General features: G+C 36.1%; 1 protein-coding gene across 6 annotated transcripts in view; it reads left to right on the forward strand.

Annotated features, from left to right (window-relative positions):
* The window catches only part of GABRB2 (gamma-aminobutyric acid type A receptor subunit beta2), a 250,025-nt gene that overhangs the window by 70,507 nt on the left and 158,865 nt on the right, over positions 1 to 20,653 (forward strand). For all 6 annotated transcript variants that reach the window (XM_005599237.4, XM_001503408.5, XM_070232965.1 and 3 more), the window contains one exon: positions 13,549 to 13,769. In XM_005599237.4, coding sequence (XP_005599294.1) covers positions 13,549 to 13,769 — 221 coding nt within the window. The remainder of the gene's footprint in view (positions 1 to 13,548; positions 13,770 to 20,653) is intronic.

A 20,653-nucleotide genomic window follows, 5' to 3' on the forward strand; every position in this document is an offset into this window, starting at 1 on the left:
ACTGATCTCCTCTCCAAGCCATTCCTGCCCCAGGGCCATGGCACTGGCTGTTTCCTGTGGTTGGGACTCTCTTTCTTCATCCCTTTGCATGGTTGGGATTTTTCTACTCATTCATCTCTCTGTTCAAATATCACCTCTTCAGAGATGCCTTCCTTCTCTACCCTTCCTAATGTAGTGACTTCCTTTCCCCATTCCTTGGTCTTTTTCACAGCATTCTTTGTATTTTTTCATGTATTTGAACACCTCAGAAAGTGATATTTATTTACTTGTTTATAGTCCTTCTCTACTACTAGACTGATGTTCTGTGACAGAAGGGGCTCAGTCTGTGTTGGACCATGATCTACCAGCCCTTAACACATATCCCAGTCCATAATTGATATGCAGTAAATTTTACTTGACTCTACATCTCATAAAGTCAACAAACATAGGTACCACTTGGCAATTCCAACATGGCTGAAGTAACTATAGGGTCTAACAGTGACTGACAATATTCAAATATTATTTTTCTATGAATTTAAAAAAAATTTATTGGGGCCGGCCTGGTGGCGCAGCAATTAAGTGCACACGTTCCGCTTCAGTGGCCCTGGGTTCACTGATTTGGATCCCGGGTGCAGACATGGCACTGCTCGGCAAGCCATACTGTGGTAGGCATCCCACGTATAAAGTAGAGGAAGATGGGCATGGATGTTAGCTCAGGGCCAGTCTTCCTCAGCAAAAAGAGGAGGATTGGCAGCAGTTAGCTCAGGGCTAATCTTCCTAAAAACAAAAAAAATTATTGATACCAAATGGAGAAGGGAAGCAAGAGAGAGGTATGTGATGCTGTTTTTCCTAAGAACTGAGCAAATTAAGCAGCTAAATTAAGTTTGATTTTTAAGTGAGATCAAACTCCAATTCAGTTGTGGTTTTTTTCCTTCAATCAAAATTATTCACAACTTGATGTTTTACACATGAAACAAATGAAATCTTTAACTTTTATTCCTGGGCTCTTGGAAGGAAAGAAGTTTGTTTTGTTTATTTTTGAAAAAAATGTTTATATTCATGAAACTTATCTCCCTTTATCCATACTTTTCCCCAGCTTGAATCATGACGTAGTGCCTAACTTCTGATGTTTTGTAATAAATTGATTATATAAATGGCCATCATGATATTATTTAGAAAAATCAACTGAGTTTCTCCTTATGATGGTTCCATTCAAAGGGAACACAAACTACATAGATGTGATATTGTGGTTTTATCAAGGCAGAAAGTTTAACAGAGAATTTGGCAAATCCCTAAATGTTAGAACATAACCTGAGTTTCCCTCTTACTCTGAACACAAATTTTAGAACCATTTAAAAAATGCAGTTATAGGGGCTGGCCCCATGGCATCAGTGGATAAGTTTGGCGCATTCCGCTTAGGTGGCCTGGGCTCACAGGTTTGGATCCTGAGCACAGACTTACATCACTTGTTGGCTATTGCTGTGGCAGTGACCCACATATAAATTGAGGAAGTTTGGCACAGATGGTAGCTCAGGGCAAATCATCCTCAAGCAAAATAAAAGGAAGATTGACAACAGATATTAGCCAGGAGCTATTCTTTCTCAGCAAAAAAAAAAAAAAAAAAGCAATTATAAAAATAACAAGTTTTTTATTTTTCAAAATTACTGTTTGTGGGTATATGTTACTAATTATTTGAATCTAAAATTATTAATTATAGTCAAGCAAACTTAATAACCTTATTCTTATACTAGCTACCATATATGTAAGTTGAACCATATAAAACTGCCAAAATTCAAACAATTTTTAACTCACAAAAAAAGTTAATTTCTTGTGGTTCAATCTGAGAGTTAAGTAATTATTGCCAACATTGTACTGAAAAAAATTCTGAAATGGTATGAATGTAAGTTGAGCACGTTTTAGCCTTTTGGAAATATTTTTCCAATTGTATTCCTCCTGAATCTGTGCATTACCACAAATAGTACTCTACAGTCCCTCTGGTTGCTTTGGGCTTCTCAGTAGTAAGGTATACTCTCTGCCAAAATCAGAGATGTTTTAATCATTCTGAAGGGTGAAAGTGAATTGATGCAATTACCTTTTGTGTAAAATCGGTTATGTGTATTCAAGAACATGTGCATGTATGCACAACTTAATTATTCAAATCCCAGAGAATTCTCAGGGATTGAGATTCACCTTTCCCCCCCCCCAAAAATAACTTATTTTGTGTATGCCCAAAGTTGTTCTAGTTTTTTGTTGTGTATATGGCTGTGTATATAGATAGATAGACAGATAGAAATATATTTCCCCCCTCACTTTTTGGAGGGGGCTGGGGGAGAATAGAAGCAATATTGGGAAATGATAAGTCAAAGCCAAAACTGGCAGTGACATGAGTGTTCCAGAGGCAGCTCAATACAATGCCAAGAACAGGGGCTCCATGGTCAGAGAGCCCCCGGGCCAAATTAGGACTTAGAAAATTATTGACTGAGTGATATTGGAAAAGTCATTCACCTCTCTATGTATCAGATATGTTACCTGGAAAATGGAAATAATGATAATAGTAACAGCAAACGTTTGTAGACCACTTAATCTGAGTGAGTTGGGCATTCTACTAATCACTTTCCTAGGGTGGACTTATTTACTGGTAGGGACTATTATTTCCTCTGTTTTACAGAGCGTGACATCTCAGGGAAGCTAGGTAGCAGGCCCGAGATCTCACAGTAGCCAGAAAATGGCAAAGCCAATGGATAACTTATAGGGCTGTTGTGAGGATTAATGAGGTAATGCATGTAAAAAAAGTGTTAGCCTAGGACCAATGTTAGGGATTAAAATAAGGGACAGACTAATTAGATGGAAAACATGCTCTAAAGCAATTTAAGATAAACGTATAGAGTAATAAAGCACAAAATGATAGGGAACAAATCATACATACAAAGTGTATTTTTAATGATTATCTCAGGGTGAACTGGGTACCCTACTGAGGATGTTATGTATTAATATAAGAGACAGAGATAACTGTTTATGTTGGCTTGATTTTTTTTAACCATCCTTAGAATTGGTCTCATTAACACTGAGAAGGTAAATCTGTAATAAGACGCAAAATGAACTAAGCAAAACAGTGGAAAAGCTCATGGCCTGAACTGTGCGCATTTTAGTTTCACGTACAAGAAAATAACAAGTCACTTCTGAACTTGGATTTCCCTTATGGGTGATCTTAGCTGCAGCTCTCATGTCCCGAATGTGTCTCTAGCAATTAGTCAGGGCTGCTACCATGTGCTGCTTCCAAAATCCTGCAACTGAACATCTGTTGTGATGGCTTCTATTAAGGGGGAGCTGAGTTTTTACTCCATTGCATTCTGGTTTAGGAGGTTGAGAATGTGGAAATATTACCATGACCTATAATTGGATTAGCAATTTGTGGGCTCAGATGTGGAAGACAGAGAGCATTTTAAAGAGCTAGGAATACGGAAAGGGCTTTGTGGGAATATTTCTACTTGTGAGTTCTTTTTACTTTGGATAGATAAATGGTGTCCTTCAGAAATCCTCATCCCAGCCCTGGGGACTTTCCTAGTAGAATTAGAGAAGCTGTGAAAAACTGAAAGAATGCCAGTGGCTCTGAGGGTGTCTGAAACAGGGGGGAAAGGAATAGAAAGAAAACTCACTCAAATGCCGGTAGGTGAGAAAAATTTCCTCTGGGGATTCAGGAATAATGATTAGTAAAGGGGTTTAAAGAATCAAATTTGAAACCCATGAAACAAAAGTGAAGAAGTGAGAACAAGCTTTAGAGTGTCCATGAATAAATATTCATAAAGGATCAATTACGTTAAAGGCAAGATGCGTGGATCACTTTGTAAAGATGTGATGGCATGGTTTCTGACTTAAGAGAACACAGTACACTTCAGTTGTGTAGATTACCCTCCTCCTCTATAATCACAAGAGGTAACAGTTCAATTCAACCATGCTTAGGATGCTACAGACCACTGCATTGAAAGTCTCGGGATGAACATGTACTGTGGCAGAGGGAGAAGTGGGAGAGGTCTTCATGAATGCTTGGAGGATGGGCAAGAATTGGAGAGGCAGAGCAGAAGGGACATGGGAAAAAGAACAAGTAAAATGGAATAAAAATGTGTTGGAGAGGTAGAAAAGTTTAGTTCAAACAAAAAGCTCGGCAAGCTGATTAATTGAAGATAAGTGGCGTGACATACAATCCTAAAACATCTGAGACTCTTAAATGGGGATCATCTATTTTATCTCACTTCATTCACTTTGGGTGAGGAAACAGATGCAGGGATGTGAAGTGAGTAGAATAGACTGAAGAGCCCTTGTAAGGACTTTGGATTTCAGAAACAATGGAGTCTCTTTGAAAGCTTTTGTAGAGGAATTCATTGACTTGGTCTTCTATTGTAATATAGAGGGTGCTATATATATACATAGAGAGAGAGAGAGTGAACAAGGGTGTGTGTTTGTGTGTGTGTGTGTGTGTCCATGTGTTCATCTCCTCTAAGTATTAAACAAGAAAGAGATATGAAGGCTTTATGTTAGAAATAGAATGAAATTTCCTACCAGAGAAAGTGAAGAAGACTGAGGTTAGTGCCAGAAAAAGATTCTGGGATCTCCTTTCTGGGGTCTAGGGGGGAAAATAGGGATGGATTTTCACTTCTCAATGACAGCTTAAATGTGAAACTTCCCTGGGAAAGGAAAAATGGTTGACCACTTAAAGCTCTTATTTCTTATGTGATTCTAGATAAAACCCCTTGCTCAAAACAAAGGAGATATGTGCTTTGTTAATAACAAGCTGAAAGGCTGAGGGTTTCTCATTTTTTTTTTTTTGACTCTGAGCATAGTTCGTTTTCCTTCATGCTGAGCTCTAAAATATGCAGAGAATAAAGACATATTTGTAATGTTAGATTCTATTTTTACAATTTAAGTCAGCAAGGAATTGTTTATTTATATAGTTTTGTTGCAGAAGTAATTAATACTTACTAAACGAAAAATATGTAGATTAACCCAAAAGATTTGGAAATCATTTGTTATCTCGCCACACAGAAATATCACTGTCAATATTTATATTTTCTTTTAGACACATTTTCCCCATATATATCTATATATTTCCAAAATGAGATCATATTGTGCATATTGTTTTTCAGTATTTTTAAAAAAAGATAATAATATAATATGTTAATAGCATATTGAGAACATCTATTCATGTCAATAAATGTTTTTACAATGTTATTTTAATTCTTGCATATATTCCATTATATTTTTGTACTCTGCGTTATTTACTCAATTTCATGTTGTTAGTCTTCACTAATTCTTTATTTTATCACTAATACAGCAGTAAGTATTTTGGGAAGATAAATGTCTGTGCATTGTCTTTCATTCATTCTTTCACATCTTTCACTAGATAGCTTTTTATTGCTACTGTGTGCTAAGCTGTCTTTTAGGATTGAGGATACAGTGATGAACAAGTTTGAGAATGCTTCAGATTTTCATAAACTTACCTTATAGTTGGGAGAGATGAAAAATAAAAATGTAAACTAGTAAATGAATATGATTAGTTGAAAAAACAAAAAGGTCAGTGCTATAAACGTAATAAAAATGGGAGATGTGATAGGGCCCACTGGGGTTGGGAGAAAGATGGTCAGGTAAGGATTTGACCTTTGAGTTGAGCTCTGAGTCTCAAGGAAGAGCCAACCACACTTGGGGACATAGCTTTTCCAATTAGCTAATTGTTAAGGCAAAGTCTATAAGGCTGAAGGAATTTGGAGTATTTGTAAAACAGAAAAAAGGCTAGTGTGGATGGGCTTAATGAGTTGAAGTGAGGGAAGAGAAGAGGTAATAGGAGCTGAGATCAAAAAGGCATGCAGAGTCCAGATCATGCAGGACTTTAAAGGCCCCGGTAATAAGTTTGTGTTTTATTCTAAGTGCAATGAAAACCATTTGGATGATATTAACCAAAGGAGATGTGTGATCTGCTTTACATGTCTCATGCCATGTGATGGCAAGGGTTAGAAGTAAGGAGACAGCAACAGTGGTGTTACAATCATTCACAAATATTGGTGTCTTAAACTAATTGTTAGTGTGGGAGACAGAAGTAATAGACTTGTAATATTTGGAGATAAAGCTTTCAAAATGTACTGCTTAATTATTTTCTACAAATATCCCTAGGATTGTAAATATCAGACCAAAGGGTATGCACAGTTTGTAGACCTCTGGGCATATTCCCAAGTGTTCACTAGGAAATTTGTGCCATTCGGCAGGCAATGGTAGTTTCCACCATTTACCAGAAATTGTGCACAATATTGGCTACACACACAGGAATAAAGAACAATCTTTGTTCTAGAGGAGGTGACAACTTATGATGGTGAGAAAGTACTTAGTATGAACTTACTAAGTATTGAAATGGTTTTTATTTAGGTAATAATTTCTATGTCAGATGTAATGTCTTTTCTCCCATGAGGGGCCAAAAACAGAAGTTTTTAATATGGGAAATAATTTGGCATCCTAACCTTTGGAATTCAAGTCTCTTGTGTCACATTTTTGAAAAGTGGAAATGCCAAACAAAAACAATGAAAGGCTTTTCTAAACATGCCCCCAATTGAAAGACTATGCCCAGAATGATAGTAAAAGCTATAAATGTCCTATGTTGAACAAACTATGATGGAACTTTATTCACATGAAACTTGCATTATATTTAAATTAAATTGAACTTGCACTCACAGTTCCTAAATCACAGATTTTACTGCCTTAGAAACATTAGCCCTGTCTCATAAAAGCCAGAAATTCAGATTCTCAACTCAAAACCTCCATTTTGATCTAGTGTAAATTAAAGGAACATAATAAATGATAGTATATTAGACTCAGTTGTTATTTCAGCAAGGGGTAATCAAGATGAAGCTAAAAATTTTATTTTCTTTCAAAATTATAAAAGGCTGAACAGAGAGAGATATTTCTCTGAAACATCTAATATTGGAGACCAAACTATTTATCTAGAATACCTCAAGAAAAAGATTAATCACCAAAGCTCAAGACTTTAGCACAGTAGCAATAATTTTCAAAGCTTCTGTCGTTCAGATAGGTAAAGCAAATTAAACCCACACGCTATCATTAATGAAAATAAACCTTACCCTGATCATTAAGAAAGAAACTGTTAGATGTCTTTATGTCTTCAGATGACAGACCAAACACATGTGAAACCAACCCCTTACCCCGTGGTCTTCTCCCCAAATGGAGAAATAGGGAGAAAGACATAAAGATAGGGAAAGTGACATAATTACTTTTATAATTTTTTCCACATACATAGCCATACTTTGAAAGAAGAAAGGGAAAGCTCTATAGATTAGAAATGGTGACATGTCCAGAGAAGAAAAAAGCATGTGGAAAACCATAGAGATAAATGAAGGTAGAGAGGATGCTGAAGCTTTGTAGCTGAGTAGTGATTCAAGTCTTGGTGGGAATACAGGCCACTCAGATGCAACCTGCAGGCTCGAGACCAGAGTAAGATGTCGTACCACAATCCAGAGTGAAAGTCTATAACTGGAAGCAGGAACGACCTGTGATCAGAACAATGCCACTAGTCTGCGAAAGGAGTAGGTAGACAGCACAATCCTTAAGAAGATATTTCTCATTATTTAATGACAGAACACCTTAAATGGCTTATGTTGGTATTTACATCTTTTGGTTTGTCTCATTAGTAGTTAAGCACTGTCAGCTGGCTGAATACATTGATTCAGATTGAGGTGAATGGAGAGAACTAGAAATTTTGAAAGTATGTAAAAATCAAAAGCATAGTAATTATAGAAATCAGCCAAATAACATTATTGCTTTCCATAGTTCTAAAGTATCTACCCCAAGATATTTATTGATTATAGAGGAAAATAATAATTTTACAGTGGAGAAGGCTAGAAGGTATCATCTTAGCCAACTGTTCAAAATTAATATCTCCAGTAATAAAACATATTAACATCATTTACCCCTCATATGATGGATACACTGTTTCTTTGGTGATATTCTGGCCAAAACTGTATAAACTCTATCTAATCATGAGCACACATTAGACAAACCCAAATTGAGAGACATTCAACAAAATAACTGACCAATACTCTTCGAAAGCGTTAACATGATCAAAGACAAGGAAAGGTTGAGGAACTGTCCCAGATTGATGGAGGCTAAGGACTGTAAGAACTAACTACAAGATGGGATCTTGGATTGCATTCTGGAACAGTAAAAGGACATTAGTGAATAAATGGGTGATATTGTAATACAGTCTGTAGTTTAGTTAATAGTATTATATTAATGTTAATATCCTGGTTTGATACTGTTCTGTGGTTATGCAAAATGTTAATCTTAGAGGAAGCTGTGTAAAAAGTATATGAAAACTCCCTGTACTATTTTTTGTTTCAAACTATAAAGTTAAAATAAATATAAAAAGAAATCGAAAAGAAAATATCAAAAAAAGAAACTTTCAGATATATAGATATATGTCTCTCTATATGAATAGACAGCCATCTCTCTCTCTTTCTCTGTATATATATCTCCAAATTTTCAGTAGCAGGAGTAAACACTCTAGCAGAAAAATGTTCAAAGAATATGAATGAGCAATTCCCAGAATACTAAAGATAAAAAATGTAAGACACACATATACACACAAATTATTTCATACTATTTTCTGGAACACTAAGCCAACTAAACAGGAAAAGTTTGAATCTTGGTATTAGAAAAGAAATTACAAAGACAGCAAAAATCAAATATAAGAAAGTATTTCAGACATTTAGAAGATTTCAAAATGACAAGAGACATTTGAACATAAAGCCAGCAAAGCATTTCTTAGAATGGGGTTATGTTATTCCTAGAGGTGGCCTTGGACACTGTCTAGTCCAATTGCCTCATAGTACAAATAGGGAATTGTGAGCCTATAACCATTGAGTGATAGTCTTGTCAGCCCATCCTGGTGGGGCCATATGCCCCCCTGTATGCACAGAGGAGACTTATTTTGTAGCATCACTCTGCTTTTTTCAGCCAGATGTCAAAGCAGTTCTTGTTTCCCCACTTCCTAAGTTAATTAGCTTTAATTGATCTTTTGCGTTGGAAACAGGAGCAGAGACTTGAGAGGATTCACCCAAGGTCACGAGAAGAGGGACAATCAAAGTACCAGGATGTGAACCTGCGTGTATCTGACCCTAGAGACCATGTTTTATTTAAAAGCAGTTTTAAATTTTATTTTTTTAATTTACATACAGAAAAATGCGCTCATTTTGGTGGAGTTCTATGAGTTTGACAAATGCCTAAAGTCCTGAAACCACCACTGCAATTAAGATGCAGATCAGTTCTGTAGCCCAAAATCATTCCCTCAAGCTACTCTCTGCAGCCAACCTCTCCCCCATCTCGGATCCCAGAGAACCACTAATCTGGTCTTTGTCACTATAGTTTTACCTTGTACAGAATGTCATATAAATGGAATCAAATAATGTGTATCCTTTTGAATCTGGCCTCTTTTACTTAACTTTCTGTATTTGAAAGCCATTGGTGATGTTTAATGTATCGATAGTTTATTCTTTCTTGTTGCTCAGTAGCATTCTATTTCATGGATGCACCACAGTTTATCTCTTCCTCTGCTGAAGCGCGTTCATCCAGATGGCTTCCAGTCTTGCCAATTAGTATAGAGCTACTGTAAATGTTTGTGCACAGGAACAGGACTCCTAGGTCATATGTCAAATGGATATAAGCTTCATAAGAAACTGTCAAACTGTTTTCCTAGTGGCTAATAATTTGCCTTCCTGCCTGCAGTGTATAAGAGTTTCAGTTGTTCTGCTTCCTCACCAGCACTTGGAATTTTCAGTTGTTTTTTAATGTTTCTATTTTAGCTTTTCTAATGAGTGTATAGTATGATCTCATTTTAGTTTTTAATTTGATTTTCCATAATGGCTAATGATGTGCATCATTTTATGTGTTTATTTGCCATTTATATATCTTCATGGGTTAAGTGTCTGTTCACATCTTTTGCCTATTTTTTATGCGGTTGTTTGTTGACTTTTGAGAATTCTTTATACACTTATATATTCTTAAGACCTGTCCTTTGTCAGATACATGATTTGCAGATGTTTTCTCCCAGTCTATGGTTTGTCTTTTCACTGTCTTAAGAGTGTCTTTCCTGGAGCAAAAGTTTTAAATTTTGTTAAGGTCAAATTTATCAAATTTTTTTTTTTTTATTGCTTGTGCTTTTTTGTTTGTACCTAGGAAGTCTTTGCCTAACCCAGGGTCACAGAGAATTTCTCCTAAGTTTTCTTCTCAAAGTTTTATAGTTTTACATTTTACATTTAAGTCTAGACGAGATATTTATTTATTTACTTATTTATGTATAGATGTTCCAGGTGATCCAGATGATTTGTTAAAAAGATTATGCTTTCTCCAATGTATTGCCTTTGTACATTTGTAAGAAATCTTTGTGCATATTTGTATGGGTTTGTTTTTAGGTTTTTCTATTTCATTGATCTATGTTTCCATCAATATCATACTACCACACTATCTTAGGTTAGCTTGAAATCAGGTAGTGTGAGTCCTGCAACTTTGCTCTTCTCTTTCAAAATTATTTTGTCTATTCATGTTCCTTTGCTTTCACATAAATTTTAGAATTAGCTTGTGCATATCTACAAAAATTCCTGCTTAGATATTGATTGGGATTGAATTTTATCTATAGATCAATTTGGGGGGAATTGACATCTTAATAAGCCTCACTTTTCAAAGCCAGGAACATGGTCTACCTCTTTATTTATTTATGCTTTTGGCTGTGTGTGTGTGTTAAGGAGATAAAAGAGAGAGGAAAAAAGTAAAACAAACAATAAACTTACCAATGGAATGGTCTTTCTTCAGGTTTTGATCCCTTCCCCAATCTGCCTATTTTTTACTTGTCACAGTCCTTACATAGCTGTTTTTTGGGTTTTTTTTAGGAAGATTAGCCCTGAGCTAACATCTCTGCCCATCTTCCTCTATTTTATATGTGGGATGCCTGCCACATATTGGCTTGATAAGCAGTGTGTAGGTCCGCACCCAGGATCCAAACCAGCGAACCTTGGGCTGCCAAAGTGGAGCATGCAAACTTAACCACTATGCCACAAGGCCAGCCCCTAGTTTTATTTTATTTTTTAAGTCTTTCCAGGTTGTTCGGTTGTAATCAGTGGGAGAGAGAGCCTATAGTGGGCTTACCCCATCTTATTCAGCACTGAGAGTCAATTGGTTTTAGTTGTGATTATCTAAGTCCTTCTGGGATGGTGATGCCATGGATTGTGGAGCCCCCAGAAGTGGATTATTGGTTTGGGTTTTTTTTTTCAGTTTGAATAAACCAATTATGAGACAGCTTCCCAAAGGTGGGATTGTTTAATATGATGGATATACTTTCTATATGAAAGTTCAAAGGATTTATCTTGGGTGGATGGAGGCCTTGGAGAGAGGGTAGAACACAGATCCACTTTTTCTTTTAAGTCCAAGAACATTTATTTAGATTCAAGAATTTCTTCCATTCTTGAAAGTGTCATGATGTGTCATTTACAAATAAATGAAATGAAAATTGATGCGACAGTTAGCAGAATCAACAGGGTCTATTTAGGAGAATTTCTTACTAGGCATTCCTTGCTGACAAATAAAAGGACTTAGCACATGACACAGGATCTCACAATATTACCATTTATTTAGCCCAGAAGAGAATACAATTTCCTGTGTCCAAACACATCTCAGCTGACTGATAAACTCCAGCACCTTCCAAGCAGTTTTATCTCCCCTAAATCTTAAGAGGGCTTATTATCCAAGAAGCTTAAGGAGCTTTGTCTTCTAATGGAAATAATAATCAAATTTTCCATTTCATCTCCAAGAACTGGAAATCACAAAATGTGTTCTCTCAAGCACAATATAAATTGACTGCTTTACGTATGTCCTACATTTTAGGCTATTTGTAACATAGACACATTCAGAAAATGTATCTGGTCCTTTTTCTGTTTTCTGGTTACATAATTCATAAGTCTTCAAGGTTGCTTTTATTATAAATCAAGATGCTATTCTAGAGATCCTAAGACTAATTCTTTACTAAATCAGAGCGTTGCAAAACAGTCCAGAGTACTGACTAGAGTGATCCGCTAAAGTAAATTTCACCTACAATTATTTGATATACCTTGAGGATGTTAATATATTTGCTGTTAGACTAGAAATTGGATTCTACACTTCTCATTCAGAAGCCCGCCCTACACTGACTTCTGAATGAGGTCAAAATTTGTATATTTGTGAAACCAGGGAAAATATTTAAATTTTTTTTGGTGAGAGATTGTACTTTTCCTATGAAAACTGCTCAACTTTTTTTAGCAGATAATATCTTACAAGTTGTATTTGAAAATTACATAACCAAATTATGATGTATAAATCTCAACAAGGGCTGGAAAAACTCAAGCATTTCAGAGACTGAAGTGTGTATCTTATGCACAAAAGTATGCAAATATGTGCAGAAATGCAATAGGCATACCTTATTGGATGTTTATTGATTCATTCGTTCATTCACTGTTTGTGCCCTAGGGCTGTGCTATCTCTCAAGTTGCAGAGATGATTACCACATGATTTTAGTTTTTTTAAAAACCCTCAAGTAGGGCATTGTAAACTCATTTTTAAGTAGAAAGGTAATTATATTTTTCAAATGAATGTTTGGTCCTTCATTTAGTCATTCAAATGAGGGTGGGAGAGCAATTACATTGTACCCATAGGCCTCCAATGGATAAAACATGTCACAATATATATGTAAATGCTTTAATTGTAATATGTAGCTTTTTGTAGTTCACAAATTGCATTTGAGTTATACATTTAATTGGCATAATAATCTTTGGTTAGGTTAGGCGTGTATTAAAAGCTCTTTTTATAGTTAATGGAACTGAAATGAAAAGAAGTTGTACAAATTTAATCCTAGAGACAGTTGAAAAATGCTGGCGCTGGAGCTCCAAGGCCAGTGCTCACTTTTTAGCAGCCCACTGCTTCTCAAAAGCTCAGAGGCTGGCCTGCTGGTGCATAATCCTGGGATTAAAATTCTTGTGAAGTACTGACTGAGCTAAGATTATTTAGATAGCTGGGAACCTACATAAGTCTCACTGTAAACGTCACCTCTCCTGGGAAACTCACCTTGGTTTGACCAGTTAGGATTCTCACTGACAATCTCTTAAAATTACTATTGCAACAAATTAACCACTTTTTACAATAGATTTATTCCCACCTGAAAACAATCCTGTGTACCTCACTTTGGGAAAGATGAACTAATTATTAAGTAATTATTCCTTACCGTCTTTCTTCCTGAATAATATATATTAATTCACAAGGATATGTTCTCTTCACTTCCGTATGTACAGTGCCTACAAATAAATTGTGCCTGAAACATGGTAGGTACTCGGTAAAAATGGGTTTAGTAAATTCATATTTGCCTGTATGTGAATGGTGTATGTTTATAGTGTGTGGCTGTATGTATTTTCTTCTTTTTATGAATATGAGGCATTTGCCTAGCTCCCAAATCTGTTTCAGTACAAAATAACCATTTTCTTCTAACATTCACAGGATTATACGTTGACAATGTACTTTCAGCAAGCCTGGAGAGATAAGAGGCTGTCGTATAATGTAATACCTCTAAACTTGACTCTGGACAATAGAGTGGCAGACCAGCTCTGGGTGCCAGATACCTACTTCCTGAACGATAAGAAGTCGTTTGTGCATGGAGTGACCGTCAAGAACCGCATGATCCGCCTGCATCCGGATGGGACGGTCCTCTATGGCCTCAGGTCTGTAGCATCCGTTTCAAAACTGAACTTTTCCTGGACAAGATTGTTTTCGCTTTTTATTAGAAAGCAATATTGCGGTGATTTCCTTACTCCTCCTTCAATTCTGTGATAAGCAGTTAAACCTCCTATCCGGTAGACATCTGAGAGCTTAAGGGAGAATGTTTGCAAAGAGACTTAGCCCCAGCTAAGACTAAGTTTTTCTAAATTATCTTCTAATGTCAGCTGCTGATCCTAAAGCTGCTTTTTTTAAGGAGTATGGATCAACAATATCAAAATAGCTAAAATGGAAGCTTTCCTTACAATGGAAAAAAAAATTGTGAATGCCAAATACTTGTTTGAACGAGGCAGATGCTCTGTTTCATAAATTGCTCCTAAGCTGCGTGAACTGGGTCTGGTCCTCTGACGACAGGAAGGCTTTCTGTGCCCTCTCACCCTCCAAGGAGCAATCAGACTTGCAAATAAATAAAGTCGTTATCTCGTGTTTATTAATAATGAATTTACACTATTAAATGTACTTTTGAGTCAGAAAAGAATTGTGATGTTCTGCTCTTGGGGTGAGGATGAATTGTAAAATAAGACGGTCTCTTCTTTTAAAGTTTATTTTGTATTAGAAGCAATAGATGGTTTCCTGAAAAAAAGATAACTATTTTACTCTGAAAACATTACAATGTAAAGGATTCCTCTGCATTATCAAGAAGAAACTCTAAATTCTGAAATGTTCTATTGCCTCTGATCTACTCTGTTTTATGTAAATATGTACTTACCTTATCATAATAACAGTGATAATAATAGTACTATTATTTATTTATTGAACACGTTGGGAGTCATACGTTGAGCTAAGTGCTGTCCATGCATCATTATAGTTAATCCTTACAACAACTTCATAATTTAGAAACTGTTATGATCTTAGTTTCAAATGAAGAAACTGAGGCTGATGCAACTTACCTAAGATCACCAGAAAGTAAGCTGGGAAGGTAGGATTTGAACTCAGATCTGAGTTCAGAGCCACAGCTCTTAACCACTACACTGGGATGCTTCTCATTCCCACATTTTTCTTATCTGTTATATCTCACTTTGATGACATTCAATGTATCTGACTGGCACATTGTCTTAGATTCTTATAAACCAGCTTCTTTGTTTGATGATCATATTTTTAGAGAAAATGGCATTTGGCTATCAGGGGAGAGACGGGGATGGGCAGAGACAGCATGTTTGTATTCTGTGTCAGCCACTGGAAGTAAAGAGATGAATTGGATACAGGCACTGCTCACATACGTGCCTTAGGAAATAGAGAAATAGCAGAGAGAGAAAATAAGTTGACTGGCAGTGTCTGCAAAGATTCCACCAAAGTGGTGAATTGTGAAAGCACTAATGGAAAGAATTGTGTCAGCAGATAAATTGTGCTAAACTTATTACTTGGAATCAAATACAAAACATATGGCATCACAGAGACCTTGATGAGAGGGTGACCATGTGGGCAGTGGGAGAGATGAGGGATGAAAAGAGGTTGCAGTTCACTTTAAGAGCTAAGCACACAGCGAGGTCAGAATCCTGAAGAAGGCAGAAGGAGGCATAGAAATTGTCACCCACTCAATGGTGAATGAGAAGGGAGAGGACTGGCAGGTGACAAGTTCTGGCTAAGCACCAGGCCCAGTGCTGGATGCATTTTGTCCAGCAAATCATTTCATCTTCACAGCAATTGTGCAGAAATTATCCTGAGCTCTTCCTGTTTCCTTGGAACATCCACCTTTAGAGCAGAGATTAAGTTGTATTTTCTTTTGTATACTCAGTACTGACAAAACAACTACATGGTAAATAAACTCAGTAAAGGTTGTCAGTGAGTTCTGAATGCACACATACAAAGTCGAATGGATGGAAAAATCAACAATCAAATGATTTTGGAATTGAGAGGGAAAAGAGAAGACCAATGTAAATGGTAAATATGGCTTCTTTATATCATTAAGCCAATAATCAGACAAAAACAATTAATGACTGTTCATACTTATCGTTAAGACCAACTGGACGCCATTGCTGTAACTCAAACTCATGACAGTAAAAAATCCTCGCTCTCCCATCCCCACTTCCAGCAAGAGCTGTTGACAAAACATGCAGGTTCGTGAACACGTCTGACATGCGTGACATTAGCACTTCTGGATAGAAAAGGCTCATTAATTGTGATTGTTCTATCAGTTGTCTTGTTAATTCTGAATTTGAAATTGATAAGATTTTTCAGGAAACTTATAAATGTCTCATTCCAGTTTTTACTGATAAATAGTGGAACTTTTTTTTTCATGGCTGGAAATTTAATGTAGATCACATATTCCCTTCTCAACTCCAGGAGGTTCATTTGCAATAAATAAGCAAAAGGAATTCAATTAAAATTACCATTGCTAGGGTTGATTCAGCTCTACTTAGCCTTTCCTCCTACTTACCCACCCCCATCCCATCTTTCTCTATTGCTGACAGTCTAGTAAGAAATCTATCTTGTGTCTGTTCAATAGTGGCCGCAGTGAAACAACACTCAAGATAGTGATAGTATTAATATCAGTAGCTAGAACTCATTAAAGGACTTAGCTTTTACTCGTCACTGTGCCAGAATTTTGCTTATATTATCTCATTTAATAAAGACTTTAGCCCTACGAAGTGGGCACTATTGTTTTTTCCATCTTACATGAAGAAACTAAGGAACTTGTGCACAAAGTTACACAGCTACTGCTTAGGAAAACTTAACAGTTTGAAAGCAAAGATACTGTTCTTCATCACCATTCTGTCCTGCTCCTTAGGTACTGGCAAGATGGGAATAAAGATCTGTAGGGATCACCTGAGAGCACACAGGAAAAGAAAAGCAAAAGAGGATAAAGAAAAATTAAATGGAAACAGCTTTCATTAGATCTATAGATACAGACTTTGTTCTTGATTGATAAAATAAGTCCCTAAAGAGCAACAGGCCTGGGTCTTCTATGCAAGGTGCATCTTCAAGGCTGAGGTTCACACCAGTCCCATTTTACTAGGGGGTGATTTTTGCTGTGTGGAATCCTGGGGCACAGGCAAGATCATTACGAAGAATTTGGCAATGGCAAAGTTCATCCATCTGAATAAGGCAAATGAAAGGCAACTGTGAAGACTAGACATAGAAGGCTGGGACAGGGAAAGCTTAAAATATCAAGGCAGTGACCAAGAAATTGGATAGAACAAGGCCTTTGAGCTCAATGTCATGCTAGTTCAAAGCGAAACAAAGTGCTTAAACTCTCCTCCTGTAGAGATCCGCAAACAGTAGCAGGGATGACGGAGTGGGACGGGGAGGTCCTTCAGAGGATATGAGTAAGCTTCTTTTGTAGTTTTCTTCAGTGAAATTTTTAGGTGTTAAAACAATAAATGTAGAGAAAGCAGTAGGCACAACATTAATGCTTGTTGAATTTCATGGTGGGTATATAAGTGTTCATTGTGTTATTCTTTCAATTTATCTGTATGTTTGAAAATTTTCATGATAAAGTTTGGAAAAGGAAAACATTTTATGTTTCAGAGAGCTAGGAATCTCTGATTCTATTATCTACGTAATATCACTCAAGATTTATAAGTCTGCAGCCAAAGAATGATATTTCCGATCTCTTGGAGGTAGAGAATCATTTATACATGACATCTGCTTTCAATAGCTGTATCTGAAAACAGGGTCATCTCATCTCAGAGGATGTGAGGCTCAGTGGGTGGGATCCATGACCACAGACAACCAGGCTAAACCATAACCCAGGGAGGAGTGGTCAGAGCTCTTTAGTTACAACCTTGATAACCTCTTTGTGAAATCGTCCTCCCGCAAGGGTGTGCCCATTGCTTCTGACTGTATGCAGCAGGAGCTCTGAATCTACTCATGCTGATATATTGTTTTTGAATAGCAAGAGTTTTAAAGATAGCGTCCAGATACTTGACAAGCTGGCATGAAACTACACTGGCCTTGGGGAGTTCAGAAAATGGAGACTGAGATTTATAAATATGGAAAATGTTTTAGGCATTATTGTTATATGCTAGGTTTTAACAGTTTTCATTCTGATTGGAGTTTTGTTTCCCTATCACCAAAAGCACAGGTTGCAGCTTACTGTCAGTTATTCCACTGCTCTTCAGGTTGATACCCAATTCAGAGGTACAGGAAACAGAGTTCTAAGGCTGTGCAGAGAGAGAAATTGACACAACTGGGCAGCGCAACCAACTTCCTTAACAAAGTATAATGATAATGGAACTTGAGTCTTAGTTTGGACTTTGTCACTGACTTCTTATTGAACCTTGAGAATCTTCTCCAGGTTTTACTTTCCTCATATATAAAAAAAGAGAGGATGAATTAGAGTATACCAATTTATTTTTACAACCCAATGAACATCAAAGAATCTATAATCTAACATCACACTAGAAAATGAAATTATTTATTTAGAGTAACATACTAATTGGGGTATAGTAAGTATTCAGTGTTACTTACTATTTAATAATAAATGGATACTGGGGATATCTGATAAATAAATAGAAGGCTGGGACAGGGAAAGCTTTAAATATCAAGGCAGGAGGTTTATATTATAGAATTTTATCCCCAGATATCTTTTCATGATTCTGTGAAGTATGACACTAGATCTGTTGTTTAGAATAAGAAGGGTGGGAGTGAGCAAGTGGATTGAAGAGAATGGGAAAGGTCTAGGCCAGGCATGTCTAGAGTGAAAAAGGGACTACTAAAGAAAACTTAAAAGGATTGTCAGAGTTGAGCACACAAACTTATAGTGGAGCCAGTGATCTTTAGCCATTGCATTTGGCAGCATGAAGTCAAGAATAAGGAAATCAGGTGCCTGGCTTGAGACCCCATGGCCATGGCAGCCTAAAAGGCACTCTGTAGGCCCAAGCCCAGCGCCTCACATGTAGCATGCAGGCAGTAATTTTCATTTAATCTCTTAAACCAAACCTTTCCTTTTATTCTCATGATGTCTTCTCACTTGTCTATTTTCTCAACTTACTTAAAGATCTACAGGATACAGAAATAATTAAGAAAAACTATGAATAATGCTTTTTTCAAGCTTAAATTTACAGTTTGTGGCTATAAAAGAATATAGATTCTCACCTCCACTCTTGGCTGGTTGATAGCTCAATTATACCAATTTGATCATAAAATCAAATACCTCCTGTCTTTTACGATACTATTTAGAGATTTCTGTCAGGAGATATAGCTGGAGGTGGGGAGGAATATCTTCTTGGCAGTAACTGAGCTGTAGCATTGGTGACAAAGGACTTTTCAGTTGACTAGGCAGAAGAATTCCTAGGAAATTACAAAGCAAATATTTCAAACATTAACTATGTTTTATTCCAAAATAAAATTGACCCACTCAAATGTAGGATTATTTTTCAATGAACCTAGCTAAAGTACTGGCAGGTAAAAATCTGATTTAATCTGGTATTGACATGACATCATAAAGAATGTTATGTAGATATCATTCAGACCATTATTGACTTAAAAAGGAGATATTTATTAGATTTCAAAAGCTAATGAATGCATTGGTAAGAGAATCAGGAGACTTGCATTCTAATTACAATTAGTGGTTCTTATAATTATTCATTTAATGAGTTCTAAGTTTTATTCTAGTCCTTAAATCCCATATTCCTGTGATTTTGCTAATATATGGCATAAAATATATATTTTATGACTTCTACCTCATTATGCATAGAGCAATACTTAACACAATATTTTGGTGCTTTGGCAATTGCATTTATCTCCTTGCAAAAAAATCTGATTAATTAAGAAGGAAAAAACAAAATCATTACATTAAGATACACAAGAAAGCCTGAATTATCAACTGATGGCATCTTTTGTGAACATAACCGTGTATATTTTTATTGAAACTTTGAATTCAAATTGGACTGCATATAATTTATGCCAAGTCATTAACATTATATCATAAGAATTTTATCACATTATTAAAAACTCTTCAACAAACATAATTAAAACAAAACACTTTTCCTATTAGTGGGTAATACATATTTAACATTAAGAAATTTAGATAATACTGTTAAATTATGAAAATAAAATCAGCTTTCATCCTACCACCCAGAATTAATCACTAAAAACTATTCTCACCAACATTCTTTAACCATTAAAAGACATATTTGAGATATGTTTCTTTATCCAATATAGGATATAGTTTATAGTTTTGATATATATGTGATTATGTCTATAAAATGCATGACCACTATTTAAAATTTGCTTAATATTTTAGTAACAAACAGGCAAGGCTGTTCGTGGCACAGTTTATAGTGTTATATTTGCACTCTTGTAATTTGTAATCTCATTGATTAAATAATGGCTCAGGAGGTGTACTGTTGGTGATTTATTAGAGCGGTTCTTATGGAAGGAATGGCTTTCTTAGTCTTTCGGTAATAGCTGATCCATCTAAAAATAGCTGTTTGTCTTTTGATGTGAGGGGGAGGCCTTGCCTTCACATGTCTATACACGTCCCACATGTAACATTAGATCAGAAATGTGTCATTTCTATTAAAGGTTCACATTCTTAAAGAAAGATTCAGCAGGAAGCAGAAGGCAATTCCACCACCTCCTGCTATGTGTGTTCTGTCATTGGGAAAATTGCAAAGGATAATGTTAGCCTGCAATGAATTTAGACAGGCAGGGTTTTATTAATTTTATCTTCTTCCTGTACTCCTAAAGTTTTACCGCAGGATATCACGCAAGTGAATAACTGAATAGCCATCCCATACTGAAATGTAGTCTATCAAACATTAACATATCAATTTTTAACTCAGGTTTCCTCATTGGTTTAATTCATTTTCATAGCGATATTGAATGAATATATTTTGTCAGCAGAACAATAGAGAATTTATTAAGAATACCAGTCCTCCTGGCC

The sequence above is a fragment of the Equus caballus genome, chromosome 14, assembly GCF_041296265.1.
Source record: "Equus caballus isolate H_3958 breed thoroughbred chromosome 14, TB-T2T, whole genome shotgun sequence".
In the NCBI taxonomy this organism is placed as follows: Eukaryota; Metazoa; Chordata; class Mammalia; order Perissodactyla; family Equidae; genus Equus; species Equus caballus.